General features: G+C 41.3%; 2 protein-coding genes and 1 long non-coding RNA gene across 16 annotated transcripts in view; 1 reads left to right on the top strand and 2 right to left on the bottom strand.

The window, feature by feature from the left end:
• The window catches only part of grhl1 (grainyhead-like transcription factor 1), a 157,289-nt gene extending 149,734 nt beyond the window's left edge, over positions 1-7,555 (bottom strand). For all 3 annotated transcript variants that reach the window (XM_069886280.1, XM_069886278.1, XM_069886281.1), the window contains exon 1: positions 7,485-7,555. The gene's annotated coding sequence lies outside the window, so the exon portion shown is untranslated. The remainder of the gene's footprint in view (positions 1-7,484) is intronic.
• Positions 7,556-7,713: 158 nt separating this feature from the next.
• Positions 7,714-24,356, top strand: part of LOC138736565 (uncharacterized) — a 37,236-nt gene continuing 20,593 nt past the window's right edge. For all 5 annotated transcript variants that reach the window (XR_011340399.1, XR_011340401.1, XR_011340397.1 and 2 more), the window contains exons 1-2: positions 7,714-7,791; positions 18,293-18,537. This is a non-coding gene — a long non-coding RNA (uncharacterized lncRNA). The remainder of the gene's footprint in view (positions 7,792-18,292; positions 18,538-24,356) is intronic.
• taf1b (TATA box binding protein (Tbp)-associated factor, RNA polymerase I, B) overlaps positions 13,525-24,356 on the bottom strand; it is a 191,272-nt gene continuing 180,440 nt past the window's right edge. For 6 of the 8 annotated variants that reach the window (XM_069886263.1, XM_069886264.1, XM_069886265.1 and 3 more), the window contains one exon: positions 15,416-18,456. In XM_069886263.1, the coding sequence (XP_069742364.1) occupies positions 18,264-18,456 (193 nt within the window). In that variant the 3' untranslated portion in view covers positions 15,416-18,263. Of the gene's footprint in view, positions 13,778-15,415; positions 18,457-24,356 lie in introns of those variants that run through there. The other 2 variants (XR_011340394.1, XR_011340395.1) reach the window with 2 other exon arrangements.

Here is a 24,356-nt window from a genome sequence, read left to right as displayed (position 1 = left end):
TCATCCACAGCCCCTAAATTCTACAGGAAGGGGTGAATGCAGTGAACTGGGATTCACTGGTCGTGTGTTGTGCTGATGGCTGGCTCTGCCTCCACCTCCATCTGCTCACATATAACCCTGGTTTCCCGCCTAAATCCAGAACCCTTTTGAAGACTACTGTGAGACCCTACCGGTAGTTATAAGCTAATAAAAGCGTTTGTTCTCCCTCCTGTTGTGAGAGCTTTTATTCGCGCAACAAGAACCCAGTGTGAAAGCTCCTTAATTGGCACACAAGCATCAAATCACTCCGGAGATGATACCTAGGTAGGTAGTATCATCCCTGGCATCTGATGACGCCTGTGTTCCAATTAGCCCAGTGTGAAAGGGACGTAGGTTATCCTGGAATAAAGTAGTGGCGTGCAGGAACGCGAAGCAAACCAAAGATTAAAAAGGTATAAACTTTGCCAACCTATATAAATTTTTAAAGGACTGTGGGAAATTCACAGTGGGAGAGAGATGGCGGATCTGCCCTCCCAGAATTCCATGTGTCAGAGAAACCCCTCCATGAGTGGTCCCTGCCATACAGTCCTTTCTCTGCTGCACAGAATTCTGGGAGGGCAGTTCGAGCTTCGCTCTTTCCCACTGTCTTGATAAATTGTGAGCTATTGCTGTTAGGACTTTCCCATGTCTTTATTAATTGTGATGCTCTGTGTTTTCTCTGACTTCCCCACAATCTTTTATAAATTTATAAAGGTTTATATAGGTTGACACAACAGGGGCTGACGGATTCATCCTGTGCTGTACATGATAGTTAATTATGTTATAATTAGGCATGATTAATTTTGTTTAGATACAAGATCATAATCAGGATTTAGGGCAGGACAACCATCGTTCAATGAGTCACTCAGACTTCACCGATGGAGCATAGAATCCCCTCACCCTGGGGATGCCTTGTGATGAGTGTGAAAGGATGCAGAGAACCGGTTAACAGTGGCCCAATGTGAAAGGCAAAAAAGACTTCCTTAAGCAGTTCACTGAATCTACTGATTAATCAGTGTGGAAAGGGCTGACATTTTGACTATTAAAAGTGAATTGTTTTGTGAAGCTGCCTAGGAAGCGGGAAAACCTACCAGACATGCTGCACTCGGGAGACTTTTCTACTGCACCATGATTTACCTGGTTAATTGGCAACCCAGCATTTTAATGGGGTTCCACCTCCAGTGAAAGAGCAGGTCAAGTTTTCATACTACCAGAAGGTGATTAGTGAGATAACTCGGCTGGGCTCTGACATTTGATAGGGGCAAGTGTCAGAGCCTGGTTGCATTTAACTTGCTCAGTTTGGGACATTTCACACAGCACAATTACCATGAAAGGACCTGCTAAATTAGCCAGTTCAACCCACATGTAATCGGCACAGTGAAAGGGGCTTCAGAGATACCATTGCCTACATGTAAGACAGAGGAGTGGACACCAGCCTGGTCAGCTTGGAACAGAAGGCCCATTGTGGTGCATACATTAATCATGTCAACATGATGGATTGATTAAATGGCTTTAATTACCAAAAACCTTAGCATTATTGATACATTACTAGGCCAGGTTCCAGGTACAGAAGCAAGAGGGGGTAAGTCTGGGCACACCAGTCTTTATTGGGAAATCCAAGGGGTTAGGGAAGGTCAGGGAGGTTTGGACTGGCCAGTCCATACATCTATGCAAATGCTTTTCATCACATTTACCCCTTCTTTGAGATAAAACCTGGCGGGGTGATGTGGCGACACAGAGCACATACTGTATATGTAGTTCATAGCATCCTTCATAGATTCAGCCTGTCCGGTGATCCTCTGTGACTTCTGAGGTGTTGGGCAAGGCCCCTGTTGTTCCTGCGTCGAGCTCGCAGGACTGGGTACCTGTGTGGGTGGAATTTTGGTTTCAGAGCCCTTCGCTGCCTGTAGGGGTGGGCTCCTTGCTGGTGAGATCTCTGTGGGATTGACTGCCGCTGGTGCTTGACTGATGACTGGTGCTGGTGGGGGAGGTTCTATGGTTATCTGAGGGGGGTGGCGCTGGAGTACGTCAAAACTCTGGGACGTGATGGGCACTGTGTCGATTGACTGTCTGGTTCTTCTAGGGTCACCTGAACAGTGTTAGTGTACTCTGCCTGGGCCAGTCTCATTCTGACACAGTGTCCTCCCTCCCATCCTGGTACTGCACAAATGCATATTGTGAGTTCGCGTGTACCAGATGCACTCTTTCCACCAGGGGATCTGTCTTGTGGGGCCTAATATGTCTGCGAAGAATTACCGGCCCCGATGTCGTCAGCCAGACTGGCATAGTGGTTCCGGATGCCGACCTCCTGGGAAAAGATGAAGAGTCCCTCATGGGGGGTGGCATTTGTAGTCATGCACAGCAGGGACCTGGTAGCATGCAGCATGTCCGGTAGTATCTCTTACTACTGGGAGAGGGTCATCCATTCTGATGCGAAACCTTACAGCTTTGCACCGCAGTCTCCATCACCTCCCCCAAATCCAGTACTCCTTGCAACATGCAGTTACCTTTTCCAGAAGTTTTTGATGGACCTGGATTGATAGCATGTTTGCCAGCAGTCCGTCCCGCAGCAGCTTGTCAGCATATTCGGAGGCACTCACTGCGGTACATCCATACGCTCTAACCAGCTCTCTCATCACCTGCGTGAACGGTGCGAAGGGCTCCCCAGGGGCTTGATGCTGGGTCATTAATTTGTACCTCATCTACATTGGGTTTGACGGGGTCCTGTACTGCTTCTGCAGCAGGGCCATCGCTTCGTTGTAGGTTCAGCAGTCTCTAATTATTCAAAACACCCGATCGCCCATGGATGTAAACAGGAGATTGTACTTATCTTCAGCATCCCTAAGGTTGTGGTGGCACATGAATGTCTGATCCCATGCAGCCCCCTCTCGAAGGCAACATCTGCGTTGGGTTCCCTGGGTTCAATCGTGAGCGTAGTTGGCCAGCAAACTTCCCCCATTACTCGCTGGAGAGTTGATGGAGACCCCAGGGATATGTCCGCTACTGTACCACATGGTTGGCTCGACTCCACCATCTGTGGGCTGCATGACCGGGCATCTTCCCGATCACTGCTACTTAGTCCTGTATGCTGAGCTTCCATAGCTTTTGTTTTAGTAATTAAATTGTGGTGCATACAATAATCATGTTGACATGATGGAGTGATTAAATGGCTTTAATTACCAAAAACCTGAGCATTACTGATACACTACTTGGCCAGGTTCCAGGTACAGGAGCAAGAAAGGGCAAGTCTGGGCACACCAGCCTTTATTGGGAAATCAGGGGAGGAGCCAAGGGAGGGGGTTAGGGAAGGTCAGGGAGGTTCGGACTGGCTAGGCCATACATCTATGCAAATGCATTTCACCATGCCCTTGACAGGAGTTTGTACACGTACATGATGGACATGCACTCCAAAAGAGGTTTTGGGGAGGAAATCAGAAAATGGATTAAACTGCTCTACAGATATCCAAAGTGCAGCCCAAATTAAAGGGTGGGAAACATAGCTTTCCCATGAAGGCAGGGTTGCCTTTTCTTCCTTTGGTGCTGCATAGAACCTTTGGCTGGATCACTGCAAGGAACAATAATAGAATGTACAAATGAATGTTTTTGCATAACAGATTATTTTGGAGAACTTCAATGGTCTTGAGAAGCACAAAGATAGATGAAGCTCTTCTGGAGCCTAGAGAACCAGCACTTCTACTAATCCAAATGCTACCACATTCAGGAATAATGCAACCATTCCCCATTCAGGAAAATCAGTGTTCAAAACAGAGGAATATTTTGTAGAAGCAAATTCTGAACTTATTCTTTCTCTATCCATAATGTTTGATTTTCAGACCCACTATGACCATCACCAGAACATTGGTCTTTTTTTTGTGAACCACCTTGAAATTTATGTTGCTTCAAAAACATTTGCCATTATATGCAGATATATTGAAAATGAAAATTCTATCACAATATTATCCAATCAAATGCTATTACACAGGATAGAGCAATCAAAAGCTGCAGATGCTAGAAATCTGAAATAAAAATAGAAAATGTAGGAAAGCCCTACCGGAAGGAGGGCTCAAAGCCAAAACCTCGATTGTGCATTGGTTTCCATGGATGCTACATGATCGTCCAGCACTTTTGTGTACTGTACTAGTTCCCCAGCATTTGCAGACTTTTTGTTCACCTCAGCTTTGTAAACTCAGCAGCCTGGTAGCATCTGAGAAAAAAAAGCTTTTCTTCCCATAGATGCACTTGACCTGTCAATGTTTCCAATATTTTGTTTTTATATAACTTAGAATGCAGGCTTTTTTTAGCAGTAGTTTTAAAATGATTTCTAATCAGTAAAATCAATCCATTCTCAGTGACTGAATCATCAATTTCCATGCCATTTGTTTCTACTTTTTGCACTAGGCCTTTTCACGTCGCTGAATCTAGGCGACCATCCTGGGACCCAAGTGAAGTTCCTGGAAAGGTTGCACCTCCTGGGTCTTTCACACCGTGACTTAACTTACCTGGAAACTGAGCGACCAGGCATCTTAAAAGGGGTCCTGCCCTCCGTGAGTGATGCATTACGCACTGACAGGAAGTGCCACTGGAGATGGCAGAGGTAAATACTCTGATTATCATTGGTTTTCTAAATGCCCAAGCCTCTGCCTTACTGCTTTCAGTCTGATCAACAATACAGAAAAAGCTGTTTAAAAGACTATTCCCTGTACCATCTTCTATTCCCCTCACTCAGATGCCCACTGGCATTATTCAACCCAATTTGTTTTAAATGTATTTCTTATCATTAGTCCTGTACCAATTAAGAATATTGGCGATTTCCTGCAAGGAGCAGTTCTTTTCTCAGTTGTTAGAAGCACAATTCACAGCCGTCAGTGTTGTCAGAGCTCACCGAGCCGCTCCGGTGAGCCGAAGATGTTTGTATATAATAGCTTTAATGATTTAAGTATATTAAGTATAATGTTGTTGTCAGAATTGAACACCGGATGATAGAAGTAAAGATATGGATAGATGGACAGGGAGCAGAAGAGTGGGGGAGGCAGTGCTATTTATCTTTGTTCCGTGACTAGTTTAGACAGACACTTTCACCGAGAGCATGGTAGGATAGTAAATATGTCACCACCATCCTCATCCCATCTCTTGGCGTATTCATGCTTTATGATCTCTCATGGTCACATGTTGGTTAATGTCTCTGAAATTCTTGTCAGCTGTTTTACTTCATGTTTGAACTTAACAAAAGGAAGCTGACGATGAGGGAATTGTCTTCATGTGAGTGAAAAGGGCATTTGAACTTGCTTTCACTACATCAGACAGTGTTGGCATGTTGCATGAGGTATAATTCTTTAATTGCCTATATGACGCATGCATGCAGGCACTGATGTCACAATCCCTTCCTGGTAAGTCAACTGTTGATTCACACCACCATGTGATTGGCAGGTGAACTTGGCCGGGCTCTGAGAGTATCCCTGACCTAGGTCTCGGAGCTCGATCAATTTGACCAGCCCTGCCTGGTCTGACCTTTTCACATTGTGGTTTTCCCGGGTAGGTAACGGGTCAAATTGCCCAGTTTACCCACATGTTCACCACGGTGTGAGAAGGAGTGATTATTATTCATTATTGGTCTCTATTTGTAACATGGAGATTATTTTGGAGATCTTCAATGATGTTGAGAAGCAACAAAGTCAGTGGCACAAACAGTAAAATCTATGTTTGAGCAGGCTACTCTGAAGAAAATTAAAATCCAATAAATCCAAATCAAGAAAATTAAATTGATTAACAATTTCAGCAAGTGGTTGGAGCACACACTGTATCAATGGCGTAAAGAGGGGATGGTGGAAAGCTTTTTTAGGTGCAACTATTACTAACAATCCAAAAACATAAATGCTAATGACAAGAACATGCACTGAAACCTAAAGAAATTCAGCATTTCTTTAATATCTTTAATATCTCTTACCCATTTTTCTAGATGTGCTTTAGAAAATATCTTGTTCAAATGCATCACAGCTTAATACAGAAAAAGCTCTGCCTGTTGTATGGAAGATAATCTATCCTCTCCGGTGGGAAACAGGTTGGAAGTCACATCACCTTCCATTCATGGTTATATCCACCCACACGTGAGTTTTCCCCACAATTGGTGCTTGCAGGTCACATGGAAACACCACCCAGCCCCCCTCTCCCCCCAGCCGGCAGCAGTACAAAGCCCACCATGTGGACCAACTCAATCTCTTTTCCCCTTGAGATGAACTCTGAACTCCATTGCAGGTTGTGAGCCACAGGCAATGCTGGAGAACTAATTGTATGGTATATGCCAGTAAAGGGTGGAGGTTATTGTAGCATACACCCAGGAGAGAATGTTCTGTGTGCAACTGATCACAATTGGTCTTCCAGTATCGCCTGTGACTCACAACCTGCAGTGGAGCTTGGGGATCACTCAAGTGGAAAAGAGATCAAGTTGGTCCACATAGTAGGTTTTTTACTGTAGCCGGCTGAGAGAGGAGGGGGTTGGGGTCAACTGTGTTCATGTGATCTGTGAGAACCAATTATATGGCAGCCTCACGTGTGGATACAACCTCGATTGGAGGGTGAGGTGACTTCCAACCTATTTCCTGCTGGAGAGGTCAGGTGACCTTCTGTATCACACTGCCCAAGACCACAACAAATTCCAGAGGGATGTGAATGCAGCTCAAGTCATCACAAAAGCCAATCTCTACTTCATTGTCTGTTTTCCAGATCCCTCTGAAAAAATACACCCCATCCTGGTCACACTCTCTTCTCTGTCGCATCAGGCAGAGATACAAGAGTTTGAAAACATTCATTCAAGGACAGTTTCTTTTCTGCTGCTATCAAACTATTGAAAGGACCTGTTATTGGTAAATTGATCTCTTCATTTTTTTAACTCATTTTGTTTCTGCAATACTTCACATAGCATTTTTATTTTTCATTACCTGTTGTACTTAAGTATGGGGTAACTTACCATCATGGAAAACAAAGCTTTCACTGCATTGCAGTACATGTGACCATAAACAAATTGATTTAAAAATCTTGCATGGTGTGACCAAACAATTAATATTGGACAGAACAAAGGTTTTAAGACTTATGAATTAAGTAAATATAGATCTATATGGAAAGCAACACCTGCATCACATTTGCTTTCACCAAGAAACAGTTATTCAAAACCTCTATTACTTCCAAAATTCCAGGGTTTAACTACAGCAAAACCCATGCTATCTGGCACCTATGAGGACTGGCGGATGCCGGATAAGTGAATTTTCCCGTTGTTTGAGACTGCATGTTGTGTGATTGGTGAACTAATGGCAAGGTGTGACAATTTTAAACTTTCGTATTTTTTACCTATTTATTAACTGTGATTTTATTTTTGCCGGTTGCTTGATTTCCTGATAATGGGTTTTGCTGTAGTTATTATAATCAGAATTAATGTATACTTTAGTGGTATTAACACAAGAAACACAACTTACCAGAGAGTCAACTACCAATTGTTTTTTATTTTAAACAATCGCACGCATCATTAAAGGGAAGTGATGTCAGCATGCCTCACAAAGGGGAGTGATGTCAGCATGCCTCACAAAGGGGAGTGATGTCAGCATGCCTCACAAAGGGGAGTGACGTCAGCGTACCTCACAAAGGGGAATGATGTCATCATGCCTCACAAAGGGGAGTGATGTCAGCGTGCCTCATAAAGGGGAGTGAAGTTAATGCGCTGCAGTTGTGGTCTCTCTGGCAACAGGCCAGCAGGAAAGCAATGTTCTCAGTCAACCCACATGGGTATGTAAACGCCGGCTTCTCCTGGGCAAAGGAGAGCCCACACTATTCTGTGCTGGGTGCTCAGTACGGCGATTCTGCCTGTCCAGCTGTGCGGCCACTCGGTCTACAACACTACCCCACCCCCTTCCCCCCGCAAGAATCATTGCAAGGTTGCAATGTCACAACTTTGGGTATTTTAGGAAGGCGTCCCTGGCGCTTGGGAGATGAGACATGCACAGATTCAGCAATGTCCATGTGTGCAGGCTTCAGTTTGTCTCGTGTAAAAAGTTCTGGGTCAACCACCAATGTCCAATAGCACCATAGATCCATTGTGCTGCAGCACTTTATAAGGCCCCTTGTAAGGTTGCTGTGGGAGTGTAGCATGGGATGGACGTTGAACAAAGATGTAAGTAGAGTCAAGAGCAGCAGGAATGTGTGTAGTTGGGATCCATGATGAGTTTCTGGAACTGGAGCCAGGGAAACCATCTTGTTCTTAGTTCTTGTAATTTCTCTGCAACTGAGGATTGACCTTTGGCTGGAGGAGTGATGTCTGCCAGTACTAGGAGTGGAGCACCGTAAACTAATTCTGCTGAAGAGATCTCCAGGTCATCCTTAGTGCCGTTCTAATACCCAACAGCACCCATGGTAACACATCTGCCCACTGAGGCCCATTAAGTCTTGCCCGTAAGGCTTGTTTCAGATGCCGGTGGAAACATTCCACTAGCACACACATGTCAAACTCGGGCCCGCGGGCCAAATTTGGCCCGCAAGATCATTTCAAAAATGTATTAGAGGTGGCCTGCTGGCTGCCGCGCCAGTATAGCGCATGCACAGTAATACAACAAATCCCAGAATGCATTGGTGTCAGCCTGCTAATCGCCCCCACCTCCTCTGTTTACGTTGCAGGGTCTCACCGTGGACTCTGATTTTGGGGCCTGGCCGGTGTTAGGGGAAGCCAAGGCCGCTTCCCAGCGCCTGGAACCGGAGGCCTCGGGCCTGACCTCGTCAGGACCGTTGCCCACTCCCCATCCCTGCTGCAGGCTGACCCGCAACTCACGGTGACGGGGCCGCTGATCCGCCGAGATGCTGCCCTGCAGCGAGAGCCGATGCCCCCGCACTGTCGTTGTCCAACCCGATCGCCTGCAAACCCCGCCCTCCCGCACACAGGCCTGAGTAAGGATTATGAACTTTAATCTCAGGATAAAACGATCTTCCAATAGTTTCATGTCACAGTGATAAATATATTCCTGGTTAAAAATGGTCCTGCACCTGGATACAAGCTCATTAGGCATAAAACTTGAAAAGTGTGTAAATCAAAGGATATCTGTACCAATGGAAAAAGTGCATGGCAAATAACCCTGCTAGAGTTCATGCCCACAATTAGTCACCCATTGGATTGTTTCAGGAATCATGTTATTCTCCCACATTCTCAATAGCCCTCAGATTTTACTATTCGACAGCACACTAGCAACATTTTACAAATCCTCTATAGAGAAATATTATTTATTGAATATTTTATTTCTCATTTGTTAATGCTTCTGGAAAGAGTTTATCCAAAACTATTATTAAACATAGTACACTCTGGTTTTTCTTCAGATCGTATAAATCTTTCGCCTTTTAACTATTATTAAACATTTATTTTAATAAGAAAAAGTTTAACATTACATATGTTGAAAGAAGAGAAAACATGCAGATGTTGTTGAAAATTTTCAATAAATATTTAGTTCGGCCCTCGACTTAGTCCAAGTTTTTAATTTTGGCCCTCCGTGAATTTGAATTTGACACCCCTGCACAAGCACATTAGTCTGCAGGTGGTATCCAATAGTATGGTGTAAGTGAAGTGTCGCCAGGTTTGCCCACAAGATTGAAGTAAATTGAGTTCCTCTGTCAGAGGTTAGATGGACTGGTACTCCGAATCGAGCAATCCAGGTCGAGAGAGAAGTCTGAGCACACATTTCAGCCGTGATGTCCATCATTGATGTAGCTTCCGGTCAGTGGGTAAAGCAGTCAACCATTGTTAGTACATACCATTGACCTTTGGACACAGGCAGCAGGCCCACAATGCGTATGTGTATATGCTGAAACCTTTGATGGAAATTGTTGAAGTGGTGCTTGGGTGTGTCATTGGATCTTAGGTGCCTGGCAGGAGAGGCATGTTCATGCCCAGTGAGTGACCTGCTTCCCTAAGCCATGCCTGATATATTTTGAGGGCATGAGCTTGACAGTTGTGCTGACAGATGGATGAGATAGGCCGTGAATGTGGTCGAAAAGTTTCCTCTGCCAAGACAGTGGGATAAATGGTTGTGGGTGACCTGTTGAAGTATCACAAAGTATGTTCACCAGGTCAGGGCCCAATGGAACATCAGCTAAGAGCAGCTCCGCAATAGCTGTACGAAAAGCTTGTACATCCTTGTCCTCTTCATTGGGCTATTGCGAGAACCCGGAGATCCAGCCCTCCTGTAATTGCACTGACCTCTGTCCTGGACAAGGCATCAGCTACAACATTGTCTTTACCAGACAAATGCCACACAAAGGTACATTCAGAAATATAGGCTAGGTGCCTCTGTTGATGCGCCAACCAGGGATCCGTAATCTTGGCAAGGGCAAACGTTAGAGGCTTATGGTCAGTAAACGTAGTAAAATGCCTACCCTTGAGAAATTGTCTGAAAAGTTTGATGGCCAGATAACCTCCCAGTCAAAAATGCTGTACTTTAATTCGAGTGGGTGTAGGTGGCGGCTGAAAAATGCCAGGGGTTGCCAGTGACTCCTAATTTTCTGTTGCAGAACCACCCCTACGGTGATGTCCGATGTGAATGACATGAGCACAAGCGGGGCGTGCATGAGTGGGCCAACATGGTTACCTTTGAAAGCGACTATTTTGCTTTGTCAAATGCTTCTGTGGTCTTTGTAATCCAGAGCAGATTTTTAGGTTTACTGGTAAGGATGTGTAACAAGGGCTTCATGATCCTGGCAGCTGCTGGGATGAACCTGTTATAAAGTTGGCCATTCTAGGAATTCTTGTAGCCCTTTAACTGTAGTGGGCTTTGGAAAGGCCCGAAAGGTTGATACTTTGTCTGGAGGTGGGGTTGCACCTGTGTTTGAAATCCTGTGTCCCAAAAAGTCAATTGTGTGTTTGCCAAATGCACATTTCTCAAGGCTGAAATCCCGAAGCTTCTGGAATAATTGTCGCAGGTGTTGTCTGTGATTCTGTGGACTTGCTGGCCACTAAGAGGTCATTGAGGTAGATGAAAAGGCAAATCTCTCATAATGGCATCCATTAAACATTGGAACATCTGATCTGTGTTCTTAAGGCTGAAAGGCATCCTCAGAAACTCAAATAGACCAAATGGAGTAATAATGGCTGTTTTAGGGATTTGGTGATAACCTTTCACTAATTCTACCTTTAAGAAGATAGATTTGCCATGGAGATTGGCGGTGAAATCTTGAATGTGTGGTTATCGCATACCTATCCAGCACAGTTGCACTGTTGAGATGTCAGTAATCTCCACAAGATATTAAGCTACTGGATGCTTTGGGCACCATATTGAGTGGTGATGTCCAAGGACTATCGGACCTTCAGATGATGCCTAGTTCCTCCATAGTTTTGAACTTTTTTTTGGCCTGTAGCAACCAGTCAGGGGGAAGTCTACATGCCTTAGAACATATGGGAGGGCCGGTGGTGGTTAAGTAGTGCTGAACTCCATGATGTGGAGAGACTAAATGGAAATTTGGTGTAAGTAGTTTGGGAAACACTGGTAATAAGTTCGCAAAATCATCGGTGGCGAGTGTTTGCACATGTAGTAACGTTACCAACCGATGACCCGAGGAAAGTGGGCATGTGTGGAATGTGGTAGCGTGGACCACACAGCATCTTTTCACGTCTTCCAACATCATGTGCCCTCAGGAAATCTGCTCCCAAAATGGGCTGTCGTACGGCTGCTAGCATGAAAGTCCAGCGGTAAGGTGTGTCACCTAATACCAGTTGTATCGACTTGGTAACGGCTAATAGTAGTGCCATTGGCGGCACGCAAGTTGGCTTGAGGCACTCAAGATTCCCACTTGTAAGAGGATGGCGGGAAGATATGGAGCTGAGCTCCAGAGTCCACTAGCAGTTTGCATCCCGTGCATATAATAGGTTGGTCAGGTGTTATTTCCCTGGGAGTCAACCACGTAACTGCACGATGGCACACAGTGGCACAGATTCCAGACTGTGGTAGAAACACCACTGACTGTTCTTCCTCGGTAGCTTGTGAAGTCCCGTAGAACCAGCAGCTGCATTGATTTGATTGTCCAAGGTGACCTGTTGAACTTTGCCATGGGAGGCTGCGGTACCCTGTGACATCTGTCTGCCTCCCTCGCCATTTCCCTTGGTTTGGAGAAGTCAGCAGAAGAGAGCAGCAGGGCGATGTCACGAGGGAGCCATTCCAAGAAGGCTGCCTTGAACATTAACCAATTGAAATGGTCGTCTGCTAGCACAAGCATTTCATTCATCAGTTCTAATGTCCTTCTGGCTCCCCGAATCATCGAGGTGGAGCAAGCATGTGCCTCTTTCCAGGTCAGACATACTGAAAGTCACAAGGAGGTGAGCCTTAAAAGTACTGTATTGATCCTCCTCGGGCAGGTTCTTGATAAAATCATCTACCTTGGCAGCAGAATCTTCATCAAATGAGGTGACTACATGCCAGAATTAGGTGGCTTTATTTGTTATGTTCATAATGCAAAACTGGGCCTCAGCCTGTTGGAACCATGGACGTGGTTTGTGTGGCCAGAAGGTGAGCAGTTTCACAGCCGCCGCGTGTAGCGCAGTACTGGCATCCATTCTGAAGGCTTTCTCACTATGCTTCACCGTTGAGGCTCAAAAGATGTTGAGCACCCTTCTGGGTCACCAATTTAGTGGGACTAACTGCAGAGCTCAAGGAGCAACAGAGAAGTCAACTTGCAATTGTTTTTATTTTAAACAATCGTGCGCCTCACAAAGGGGAGTGATGTCAGCGCGCTTCACAAAGGGGAGTGATGTCAGCGCGCTTCACAAAGGGGAGTGATGTCAGCGCGCTTCACAAAGGGGAGTGATGTCAGCGCGCTTCACAAAGGGGAGTGATGTCAGCGCGCTTCACAAAGGGGAGTGATGTCAGCGCGCTTCACAAAGGAGAGTGATGTCAGCGTACTTCACAAAGGAGAGTGATGTCAGCGCGCTTCACAAAGGGGATTGATGTCAGCGTGCTTCACAAAGGGGATTGATGTCAGCGCACTTCACAAAGGGGAGTGATGTCAGTGCGCTTCACAAAGGGGAGTGAAGTTTGCGAGTTGCAGTCATTGTCTTTCTGGCAACATGCCAGCAGGGAAGCAATGTGTTCCATCAATCCACACAGTTCTGCAAACGCTGGCTTCTCCGAGGCAAAGAAAGGGAGCCCGCACCTTTCTGTACTGGCTGTTTGATGCGGCAGTTCTGCCTGTCCAGATGTGCGGCCACTCAGTCCACCACATATATATTAAATATTAGATAATGAAATTTATCCAAGCAGACCTTCTCTTGGAGAATGCCTGCCTGCTGTCTTGTCTTTACAAGATGTTTTGCAAACAAAAATCCTGAAACTAAAATTACAAGTTTTTCTGTACATTATTTTGCTACACTAATGTATCCTTTTACAACAGTAAGAAAACTTGTGATTTAATGATTCTGTCCTTTCATTTTATTTGTCTGGTACATTAACATTAGGATTTAACTACAGACATAAATTGAGCAGGGTTGGTGGGGGGGGGGGGGGGGGTGGATGAAGAAACTTTATTCCTCCACACTGATAGGAAGGACTGAAAAGACTGACAGTAGTTTGAGTAGGTGGCAAAATGACCATTGCTAATTCTAAAAACGATCATCAATGCAGCAAGCTCCATTCGTAACAGCTGTTCACTTGTTGTCTGTAGCCCTGCCAGAACTGATGAAGAAAAATTATAACAATACAAATACTGCTTCCTTTTGTCACATCCAGTGATAACCAGGTTGTCTGCCCTGTGGGAATGCAAATAAAAGATTCCATTTCAGTAAAAATATTCTGTAGCTGCAGAACAATTGAAATGTAGCCATTTTTGTTTCATCATTTAAATACAGTACGGTAACAGGTCATTTCGGCCCACGTGCCCTTGTCACCTAATTACTCCTGTTGACCAACCACCCCTGGTACATTTTGAATGGTGGGAGGAAACTGGAGTCCTCGGGGAAAACCCATGCTGACATGGGGAGAACATACAAACACCTTACAGACAGCACAGGATTTCGAAATGGTTTATTACAACTGCTAAATCACATAGATACAAATAAGAAATATGCCTGTTGAATAGGAAGAAAAATATTTCTTTCTAAATTGGAGATCACATTAAATTTGGAAAAGCAGTAAATGAGGCAAAGATTTGAAACAGTCACTCAGTAAAGGAACAGAGGTCACGATAAATTAAGTTTATAAATACAAACTCTATGAGTGAGACCTGATGATATGCAATACCGATTGAAAAAAATATCATGTGATTCAAACAAACATGGAAATAGCACATCTCCTTACAGTCAACAATTGCACCAATGGATCACAGCCAGGATTAAATCAAAGGCCAAGATTAATATTAGATTATTAGTTACCAATTTTCTCACTGCATATCAGCACTCAGTTATTCTCTTATGAAATGGATGTTAACAAGTGATTTGAGTGGTGTGCAAGTTTAAAGACTTGCATTATGGAAAACAAAAAAAAATCCTTGCCTACTTGTTATGGAATTCACACACATTTTCCATTTATGAATCAGTTTGTATCAATGGGGATAACAGTGGGACACTGAGACATGAATTTCCAGAAATTCTGTTTTAGACAACAGTGCAACAGGTATCATTTAATACTGATGTGTGACTACAGGTGTATGGGACAGCTTAAAATTTGTCCGAGATTACAGCAGATTTAGAAAATTGAAAGAACAAAACACATTTGGATTATTTTTTGGATGAAGATGTGCTGCGAACAGTTTAAAGAAATATCATTAGTCTGGACAAATGTTTACAATTACAAACTCCATAATATAAAACATCAGTTTAATGTAAATTTGGGTTATTTTAAAATAAATCAGAATTTGGAAACATGGCCAAATGGGGAAAGAAGTATAACTGGTCATTTTTCACGATGAAGTTTCTTTTCTTAATATATAACATTTCTAAAACAAATAATAAACAGAGGAATTTATTTCTTTTGTCAGATTCTATTTGACTGTTGGGAATTAATGCCATCAAAAATATTGGAAAGAAGGGACTGAAAAAAAATCATACAATAGGGTTCAATTTGGGACAGTGAAGAATATTGTTGGCTACGGAAGGAACTTCATACTAACTCAAAGATAACACAGCATGAAGAATCATAATAAATCTTTGTAAATTAGAGTTAAGAAATATTTTGATTTCAGTGTTTGACGTAATGAGAAAAATTGACCATCAAGAAATATAAAATGAAAATAAGAAATTGATCAGCACAAAGTGAACAAAGGAAAAATACCTACATGCAAAAAGATACAAAATGTGTCATTCCAGAAGTCCAGAGATATATTACTTTTATAAATAATTGACAAGATAAAGAAACTAAGAAAATACCCTGCAATATTATGGCTCCACATAGAAATCACAAAATTACATACTTTATTACCAAATCACATTTATAAATTTCAAGTACATGGAAATGGTCAATGGTCAGAAAATCCAGCAAAGCATTGCTACCATGGGCCAGGTCTAGAATTAGGACAACAAATGACTACTATGTAACAGAAGTAACAATGAAATTCACCACAGCAAATTTAAGGCACAAAACAAAAATTCAGGTGGAACACCATCTAGGATTGAGGGTGGAGGGAAGAATTGTCAATGTTTCGTGTTGCCCATATTTGCTACTTGACCCAATGAGTAGCTCCAGCAGCTTACTTTTCGCTCCAGATTCGAGCATCTGCAGTCTCCTGTGTGTCAGATTTAAGGCACATAGAGGTATTTCTACTTATTTTCATTTATTGAGAGAGAGAGAGAGAGAGAGAGAGAGAGACATTGTGACAATTAGTGAAACTTTGGGCTCAATGTTCCTGGCTTCTGTAGCATGACGAAATTGAACCTGTGGTGGTGGGGGGGGGGGGGGGGGGGGGGGGGGTGGGGGAGAAGGAATGGCATCGCTCGTCAGGGAAAATAAAAAATTGCAGTGGTGCTCAGGCAGGACAGATCAGAGGACACATCTACTGAGGCTATATGGGTGGAGCTGAGGAACGGGTTTAGATTCTAAATTGGAGAAAGGCTAAATGTGAGGAAATGAGAAAGGATCTAGAATGTGTAGATTGGGATAAGTTGTTTTCTGGCAAGGATGTTTGAGGTAAGTGGAGGACCTTCAAAGGTGAAATTTTGAGAGTATAGAGTTCTGTATGTTCCTATCAGGATTAAAGATAAAGTTAGAAAGCATAGGGAACCTTGGTTTTCAAGGGATATTGGAGATCTGATTTGGGAGGTGTATAACAGGTACAGGCAGCATGAAGAAAATTAAGTACTAAAGGAGTATAAAAATGCAAGAAAAACCTCAAGAATGAAATCACAAAGGTTAAAGAAGACATGAGGTTGCTTTTGCGGACAATGTGAAGGAAAATCCTAGGGGTTTCTATAGGTATATTAAGAGCAAAAGGACAGTAAGGGACAAAATTGGTCCCCTTGAAGATCATAGTGGTCGGCTTTGTATGGAGCCAAAAGAGATGGCGAGATCTTAAAAATTATTTTTCACTAAGGAAATGGGCATAAAGTTGTGGGAAGTAAGGAAAACAAGCATGAAGCCTATACAGATTAAAGAGTAATGTTAAAGATTAAAGTGTTTGCTGTCTTAAAGCAATTAAAAGTATAAATCCCCAGGGCCTGACAAGGTATTCCCTCGGACCTGGAGGGAGGCTAGAGTAGAAATTGCAGGGCTCTGACAAAAATATTTAAAGTGTCCTTATCCACAGGTGTGGTGTTGGAGGATTGGAGGGTAGCTCATGTTGTTCCTTTGTTTAAAAAAGGCTCCAAAAGTAACCCTGGAAATTGTAGGCCGATGAGCCTGACATCAGTTGTAGGTAAATTATTTGAAGGTGTTATAAGAGATCGGATATACAATTATTTGGATAGCCATGGAATGATTATGGATAATCAGCATGTCTTTATACATGATAGATGGTGTGTGACCAATATTAGCATTTTTTGAGGAGATTACCAGGAAGGTTGACTAAGGAAAGGCTATGAATGTTGCCTGCATGGATTTTAGTAAGGTCTTTGACAAAGTCCCACGTGGGAGGTTAGACAGGAAGGTTCAAACACTAGGTATTCATGGTGAAATAGAAAACTGGATTCGACAATAGCTGGACAGGAGAGGCCAGAGAATACTGGTGGATGATTGCTTCTCAGACAGGAGGCATGCCTCAAGGATCGGTACTTGGACCATTGTTGTTTGTCATCCCTATCAATTATCTGGATGATAATGTGATAAAATGGATTAGTGAATTTGCAGATGACACTAAGATTGAAGGTGTGGTGGACAGTGAGGAAGCTTTTCAAAGTTTGCAGAGGGATCTGGACCAACTGGTAAAGAGGGCTGAAAAATGAAATAGAATTTAATGCAGGTAAGTATGAGGTTTTGCATTTTGAAAGGACATTCACAGTTAATGGTAGGGCACTGAGGAATGTGATAGAACAGAGGGATCTGGGAATACAGATACATAATTCCCTGGAAGTGGTGTCACAGGTGGATAGGATTGTAAAGAAAATTTTTGGCATCTTTGCCTTCATAAATCAAAAAATTGAGTACAGGAGTTGGGATGTTATGTTAAAGTTGTACAAGACATTGGTAAGGCCAATTTTGGAATATTGTGTGCAGTTTTGGTCACTTAACTACAGGAAGGATATCAATAAGATAGAGAGAGTGCAGAGAAGATTTACTAGGATGTTGCCCAGACTTTAGGGACTGAGTTACAGGAAAAGGTTATTTGGTTATAGGTATTTAAAATTATGAGGGGGATAGGCAGAGAAAATGTAGATAAGATTTTTCCACTGAGGGTGGACATGGGTTAAGATGAAAGGGGAAAAGTTTAGGGGGAATATCAGGGGGAACTTCTTCACTCAGAGAGTGGTGTGAGTGTGGAATGAGCTTCCAGCTGAAGTGGTAAATGTGGGGTTGATTTTAACATTTAAGGGAAATTTGGTCAGATATATGGACGGCAGAAGAATGGAGGGTTAGGGGCTGAGCGCAGGTCAGTGGGACTAGGCAAGAAAAAGTGGCTCGGCACAGACTAGAGGGGCTAAAGTGGCCTGTTTCAGTGCTGTAATTGTTCTACAGTTCTAAATCCAACTTTAACAATTTTAAGTTAATCTTCAAAAAAAGTACACAATCTTACCGATTTCCAGCAAAGCTGATGATTTTCAATTAAAAAGCTGTTTGAAACATACAATATTTTCTCTCTGCAGAAGAAATTTATTTAGCTTTCTTGTACATTTTTCCAGGTTTCAATGCTTCTGTTACATCAAATAGTTTATGTTCCAGTTGACAAACTTCATTATGTATAACGGAGAACTTGACTCCAAGTAGGAAGGAGAAAAGTTTTAGCACAAACATGTAGCTTCCAGGAAAGCGCTTCATTTCAGACCTGGTTAGGTGTCTACAAGACCTGAATTGGAAAGAACAACAACAACAAAAAAAATCAGAACTTTTTATTAATTTTTAAAAAAAAAGTTCTTGCTAAAGTTTGGTGAGTATTTTGTTCTTAAATCAAGCTGTTTAAAAAAAAAATTGAATTACAATTGTGAATGATATGCGTCATCTTAAATAACCTTCCTCTCAATCCCAACACATCCCTCCTCTAAATTTTTTAAATAATTTTTTTTATTTTTCACACTCTGAACTATATCAACCAAAATATGTACAAACGTATCTCATTAAATTTACAGTGGTCTTTTCTCCCCTTTTTTCACCCCCTTTCCCTCCCACCCCTCTACCCAACCCCCTCCAAAACCCATAAATATTCAACATATACAATATAATAAAGCCATAAAACAATATCATCACACAAAGGAAAATAAACAAGAAAAATGCATCATCTATTTATTACACACTGAATCTAGTAGTTTTGTCTTTTTATCATTTTCATTCTCATTTTAGGGGATGGAGGTTATAGGCAAGCTCTCTCTGATATGTTCCATGTATGGTTCCCAAATTTGTTCAAACATTGTGACTTTATTTTTTAAATTATATGTTATTTTTTTCCAATGGAATACATTTATTCATTTCCATGTGCCATTGCTGTATACTCAGCCTCTCTTCCATTTTCCAAGTTGACATTATACATTTTTTTTGCTATCGCTAAGGCTATCATAATGAATTTTTTTTGCACTTTATCAATTTGAGGCCTAATTCTCTACTTTTTATGTTACTTAAAAGAAATATCTCTGGTTTTTTTGGTATGTTATTTTTTTAAATTTTATTTAGTATCTGATTTAATTCTTCCCAAAACGTATTTACTTTCGTAAATTCCCAAGTTGCATGTAATGTTGTTCCCATTTCCTTCTTACAGCGAAAACAACTATCCGATGTTGAATCCCATTTTTTTAATTTTTGAGGAGTAATATATACCCCGTGTAACCAATTATACTCTATCATGTATAACCTTGTGTTTATTGTATTCTTCATAGTTCCAGAACATAACTTTTCCCATACTTCATTTTTTATCTTTATGTTTAGATCCTTTTCCCACTTCTACTTAGGTTTATAGTTTATTTCATTTTCCTTATCTTGCACCTTAATGTACATGTTGGTTGTAAATCTTTTAATTATCATTGTGTCTGTAATCACGTATTCAAAGCTTCTTCCTTCTGGTAATCTCAAGCTGTTTCCCAATTTATCATTTAAATAAGCTTTCAATTGATGATATGCAAACATTGTACCATGAGTTATCCCATATTTATACTTCAACTGTTCAAATGTTAATAAATTATTTCCCAAAAAACAGTTTTCTATTCTTTTGACTCCTTTTCTCTCCCATTCTCTAAAGGAAAGGTTGTCTATTGTGAAAGGGATTAGCGGATTTTGTGTCAATAGTAATTTTGGTATTTGATAATTCGTTTTTTTCCTCTCTAAGTGGATCTTCTTCCATGTATTAAGTAAATGATGCAGTACTGGTGAGTTTTTATATTGCACCAGCTTTTCATCCCACTTAAAAAGTATATGTCCTGGTACATTTTCCACTATTTTATCTAGTTCCATCTTAGTCCAGTCTGGTTTTTCCCTTGTCTGGTAAAATCAGATAAATATCTTAATTGTGCAGCTCTATAATAATTTCTAAAATTTGGTAACTGTAAACCACCTTGATTATACCTCTCTGTTAATTTATCTAATGCTACCCTTGGATTCCTCCCTTTCTACAAGAATTTCCCCATCCCTCCTCTAATTGGCGGCATATCAACTTCATCATAACATCCTAAACCTTTAAATGAGCAAAAACTGATTGTCAAGTTACAGACAAACCCTTTAAAATTATTTTAAATTGGCAAAAGTTCCTTGAAATCAAAGTGGAGATTTTTATTCTATCTATAAAATCTGGATTCATAATTAGCTGGTGAAGTTTAAAAGTCATATTTACAACCCATTTTTTTTTCAAAGGGAATATCACCGAGGTTATTTGCCTACTTTATCAAAATAAATTGTGAAAAGTAGAGTCTTGATAATTATCAATTCAATCCAACATTTATTTTAGTAGATATTCCCAAAGCAAATTACAATACACTTGACACAAATTCCAAGATTGCTCTGAATAGCTACTCGGGTTCAATACAACTGACGCTGGCTCCTGTATTTAGACTTTCAAGATCAAGAGCAAGATTTTATCATTATGTTCAATCAAACAATTGTGAGACCCAAGGCTTTGGTGAGATAAAGCCAGATGCAAAACATCCACCTGTTTTGCTTTGGCTTTAAAGTGAAGAGAGAGTAAAAGTCATAATGCACACCTTCAGTTCAAGTACACAGGAACAAGAATAAAGCATGTTCTGTTAGTCAATGAGATAATGGTTGAGCCAAACCTTAATCCTGTTCATCTTCCTTTGATATATAATTGTTATAAATCTAAAATTTTGACTATTGATCCAGCATCTACTACATCTTTGAGTGAGTTTCTAATTTCTACTGATCTTTGCATGACTTACTGCTTACCAATTACACTCTGAAGTGAACTGATGTGTTTTTGCCTTCCTTGCTCTGGATTCCTCACCAGAATAAATAGTTTGTGTATGCACCAAAAATAATCTTGATTTTTAAACATCTCAATACAATGTCATAATTTTTCAACCATCGTTCAAAACCAAAGGAAACATGAGGACAAAAAACTATTGTTTTTTTTCGTCCACCCACTTATTGCTCCCATCCACATGAGCAACTCAAAACCATGATATTCAATTCTTTGCTTCTTCATTCAAATCTCATTATGTAGCAAACAAACACTCTTATATTTAAAAAAAATCAGCTCTTTCACTGACTTTCTGTAACCCAGATACAAGTTGAAAACTACAATTTGCCCCAGTATGTTCCTTCCCAGATTTCTTGCAAAACTGATTGAGGTCATGAATCAAATTGACAAGAACCAAACCAGCCTTTGACCATTTTCTAGATTTGGGATAGCAAGATTAATAACTCAACCATTTCCTCCCCATCCACCATGCACAATGTTGCCTGAGTAACTGAGTATTTTTACCTCTTTGTTTTATTTTAGATTTTTAGCATCAATACTATTTGTTGAAATACAATCCCCCACATACCATCTTTCAGTATCTAATAAATGAATCGAATTTCAATTGATCTTAAGAAACATTTTTGAAATAATTCTTCAATAAAAAAATTAATCATAAAGTCACCAAAAAATTAAAAGCACAACTGGATAATCAACTAAAAAATTAAAATGCAGTTCAATAAAATTACAAAAGCGAGCTGGAGACCTTAAAAATACACGTGCTTTCAGTAGGGGTTTTAAATGTTGAAACATTCAAAGATTCAAAATCTGAATCCACCACTAATATTTGTCAATTGGATCAGTGCTGGGTCCATTATTGTTTTGCCATTTATGTTAACTATTTGGATGAGAATGCATGAGGAATGATCAGTAAGCTTGCAGATGATATTGAAATTGGTGATAGCGGACAGAGAAGGTTATCCAATTTGCTGACAATATGTATTACTCAGTCCACAACACTAAAATAGGTCAGCATCATGTGCAAATTACCTACTGAATATTCTGTTATATTCTTCTTCTTCTTTCTTTGGCTTGGCTTCGCGGACGAAGATTTATGGAGGGGGTAAAAAGTCCACGTCAGCTGCAGGCTCGTTTGTGGCTGACAAGTCCGATGCGGGACAGGCAGACACGATTGCAGCGGTTGCAAGGGAAAATTGGTTGGTTGGGGTTGGGTGTTGGGTTTTTCCTCCTTTGCCTTTTGTCAGTGAGGTGGGCTCTGCGGTCTTCTTCAAAGGAGGTTGCTGCCCGCCAAACTGTGAGGCGCCAAGATGCACGGTTTGAGGCGTTATCAGCCCACTGGCGGTGGTCAATGTGGCAGGCACCAAGAGATTTCTTTAGGCAGTCCTTGTACCTTTTCTTTGGTGCACCTCTGTCACGGTGGCCAGTGGAGAGCTCGCCATATAATACGATCTTGGGAAGGCGATGGTCCTCCATTCTGGAGACGTGACCCATCCAGCGCAGCTGGATCTTCATAAGCGTGGACTCGATGCTGTCGACCTCTGCCATCTCGAGTACTTCGACGTTAGGGGTGTAAGCGCTCCAATGGATGTTGAGGATGGAGCGGAGACAACGCTGGTGGAAGCGTTCTAGGAGCCGTAGGTGGTGCCGGTAGAGGACCCATGATTCGGAGCCGAACAGGAGTGTGGGTATGACAACGGCTCTGTATACGCTTATCTTTGTGAGGTTTTTCAGTTGGTTGTTTTTCCAGACTCTTTTGTGTAGTCTTCCAAAGGCGCTATTTGCCTTGGCGAGTCTGTTGTCTATCTCATTGTCGATCCTTGCATCTGATGAAATGGTGCAGCCGAGATAGGTAAACTGGTTGACCGTTTTGAGTTTTGTGTGCCCGATGGAGATGTGGGGGGGCTGGTAGTCATGGTGGGGAGCTGGCTGATGGAGGACCTCAGTTTTCTTCAGGCTGACTTCCAGGCCAAACATTTTGGCAGTTTCCGCAAAGCAGGACGTCAAGCGCTGAAGAGCTGGCTCTGAATGGGCAACTAAAGCGGCATCATCTGCAAAGAGTAGTTCACGGACAAGTTTCTCTTGTGTCTTGGTGTGAGCTTGCAGGCGCCTCAGATTGAAGAGACTGCCATCCGTGCGGTACAAATAAGTACCCTAGAGACAATGTCAATGCTCTTTGAAATATCCTGAGGCTATAAAAACTAATATTTAATGAATATCTGGTTCTGCTTAATTCTTCAATCAAGTTTGTTACATTTCTTCCTGCCAAAAGGTCTCTAAAATCAATACTAATGAATTTAAAACAAGAAAGTTCCATTGGATATGGCATTAGCAATGCAACTGCATGGCACATGTTAAGGCACCAGGAACTGTTATAAATTAAAAAGCATTTCAACAAAACAAATTAGTATCAAACCATGCAAATATATACGTTAATGAAAGGTGTTTTATGATATTTAGGTGGGTCAAATTGTTGTTTTTATTTAAACATTTGAATAAATAATAAATTTCAAACTTAAAAAAAAAACTTTTATTGATTTGAGCTTCCAAGAATTTATAAAATTAGGTGTTGCAGCAGAACAAAGCTCGAATTGCAGCATCAATTGATCTTTCTCAACATTAACCGCAGCATATTTGATACATTTAAATTATTCAAAGTCCAATCCTGAAAGAGTTTTTTGTTGGAGAGATAGATTCCTGGCCCACTCAGTGTTTTACGCATATTAAAGAACTGATTGTTAATGATGAAAGTATTGGTCTGTGAGTATGAGGTGCAATCATTTATCAAAGTTTTATGGATAAGTAATGAATTTTGCTAGGCCTAGACAAGGCATTCACCGTAGAGTTAATCTGGAGTCAAATATCATCTGATTTCTTAATGATACACCTTTGAAGAAAAAAAAATGACTCATAACTCTACAATGAAATGAATTAACACTAAGACATGCATGACATATCCTACCGTGGAAAATTCTACTCACCCAGAAAAACACACCTCCCTACAAGCAAATGTAATGCAACACTATGTTTATTTTTAATCTGCCATACATGCAGGTACAGCCAAAGAGAATATATATATTCAAGCACCAACTAATATGATCCAAAAATACCAACTATACAACAGCCACACACATACAGCAAACACAGATTTTTAAAAAATCTTTAATTATAATATCAATTTGTAATTTCACCACAATAATTTAAAAACATGTCAGTGATAAAAATCATGATAAATACTGCAAACTTTCAGTAAGTCAAGCAGCAATTGCGCAAAATAAAACAGTTAACATTTCAGGTCGAAGACTAAAAAAGTTAACTCAGTTTGTTTTTGT

The sequence above is a fragment of the Narcine bancroftii genome, chromosome 6, assembly GCF_036971445.1.
Source record: "Narcine bancroftii isolate sNarBan1 chromosome 6, sNarBan1.hap1, whole genome shotgun sequence".
NCBI classification, from domain to species: Eukaryota; Metazoa; Chordata; class Chondrichthyes; order Torpediniformes; family Narcinidae; genus Narcine; species Narcine bancroftii.
The sequence above is the reverse complement of the archived record's forward strand: the minus strand, read 5'-3'. Positions and strand labels throughout refer to the sequence as shown.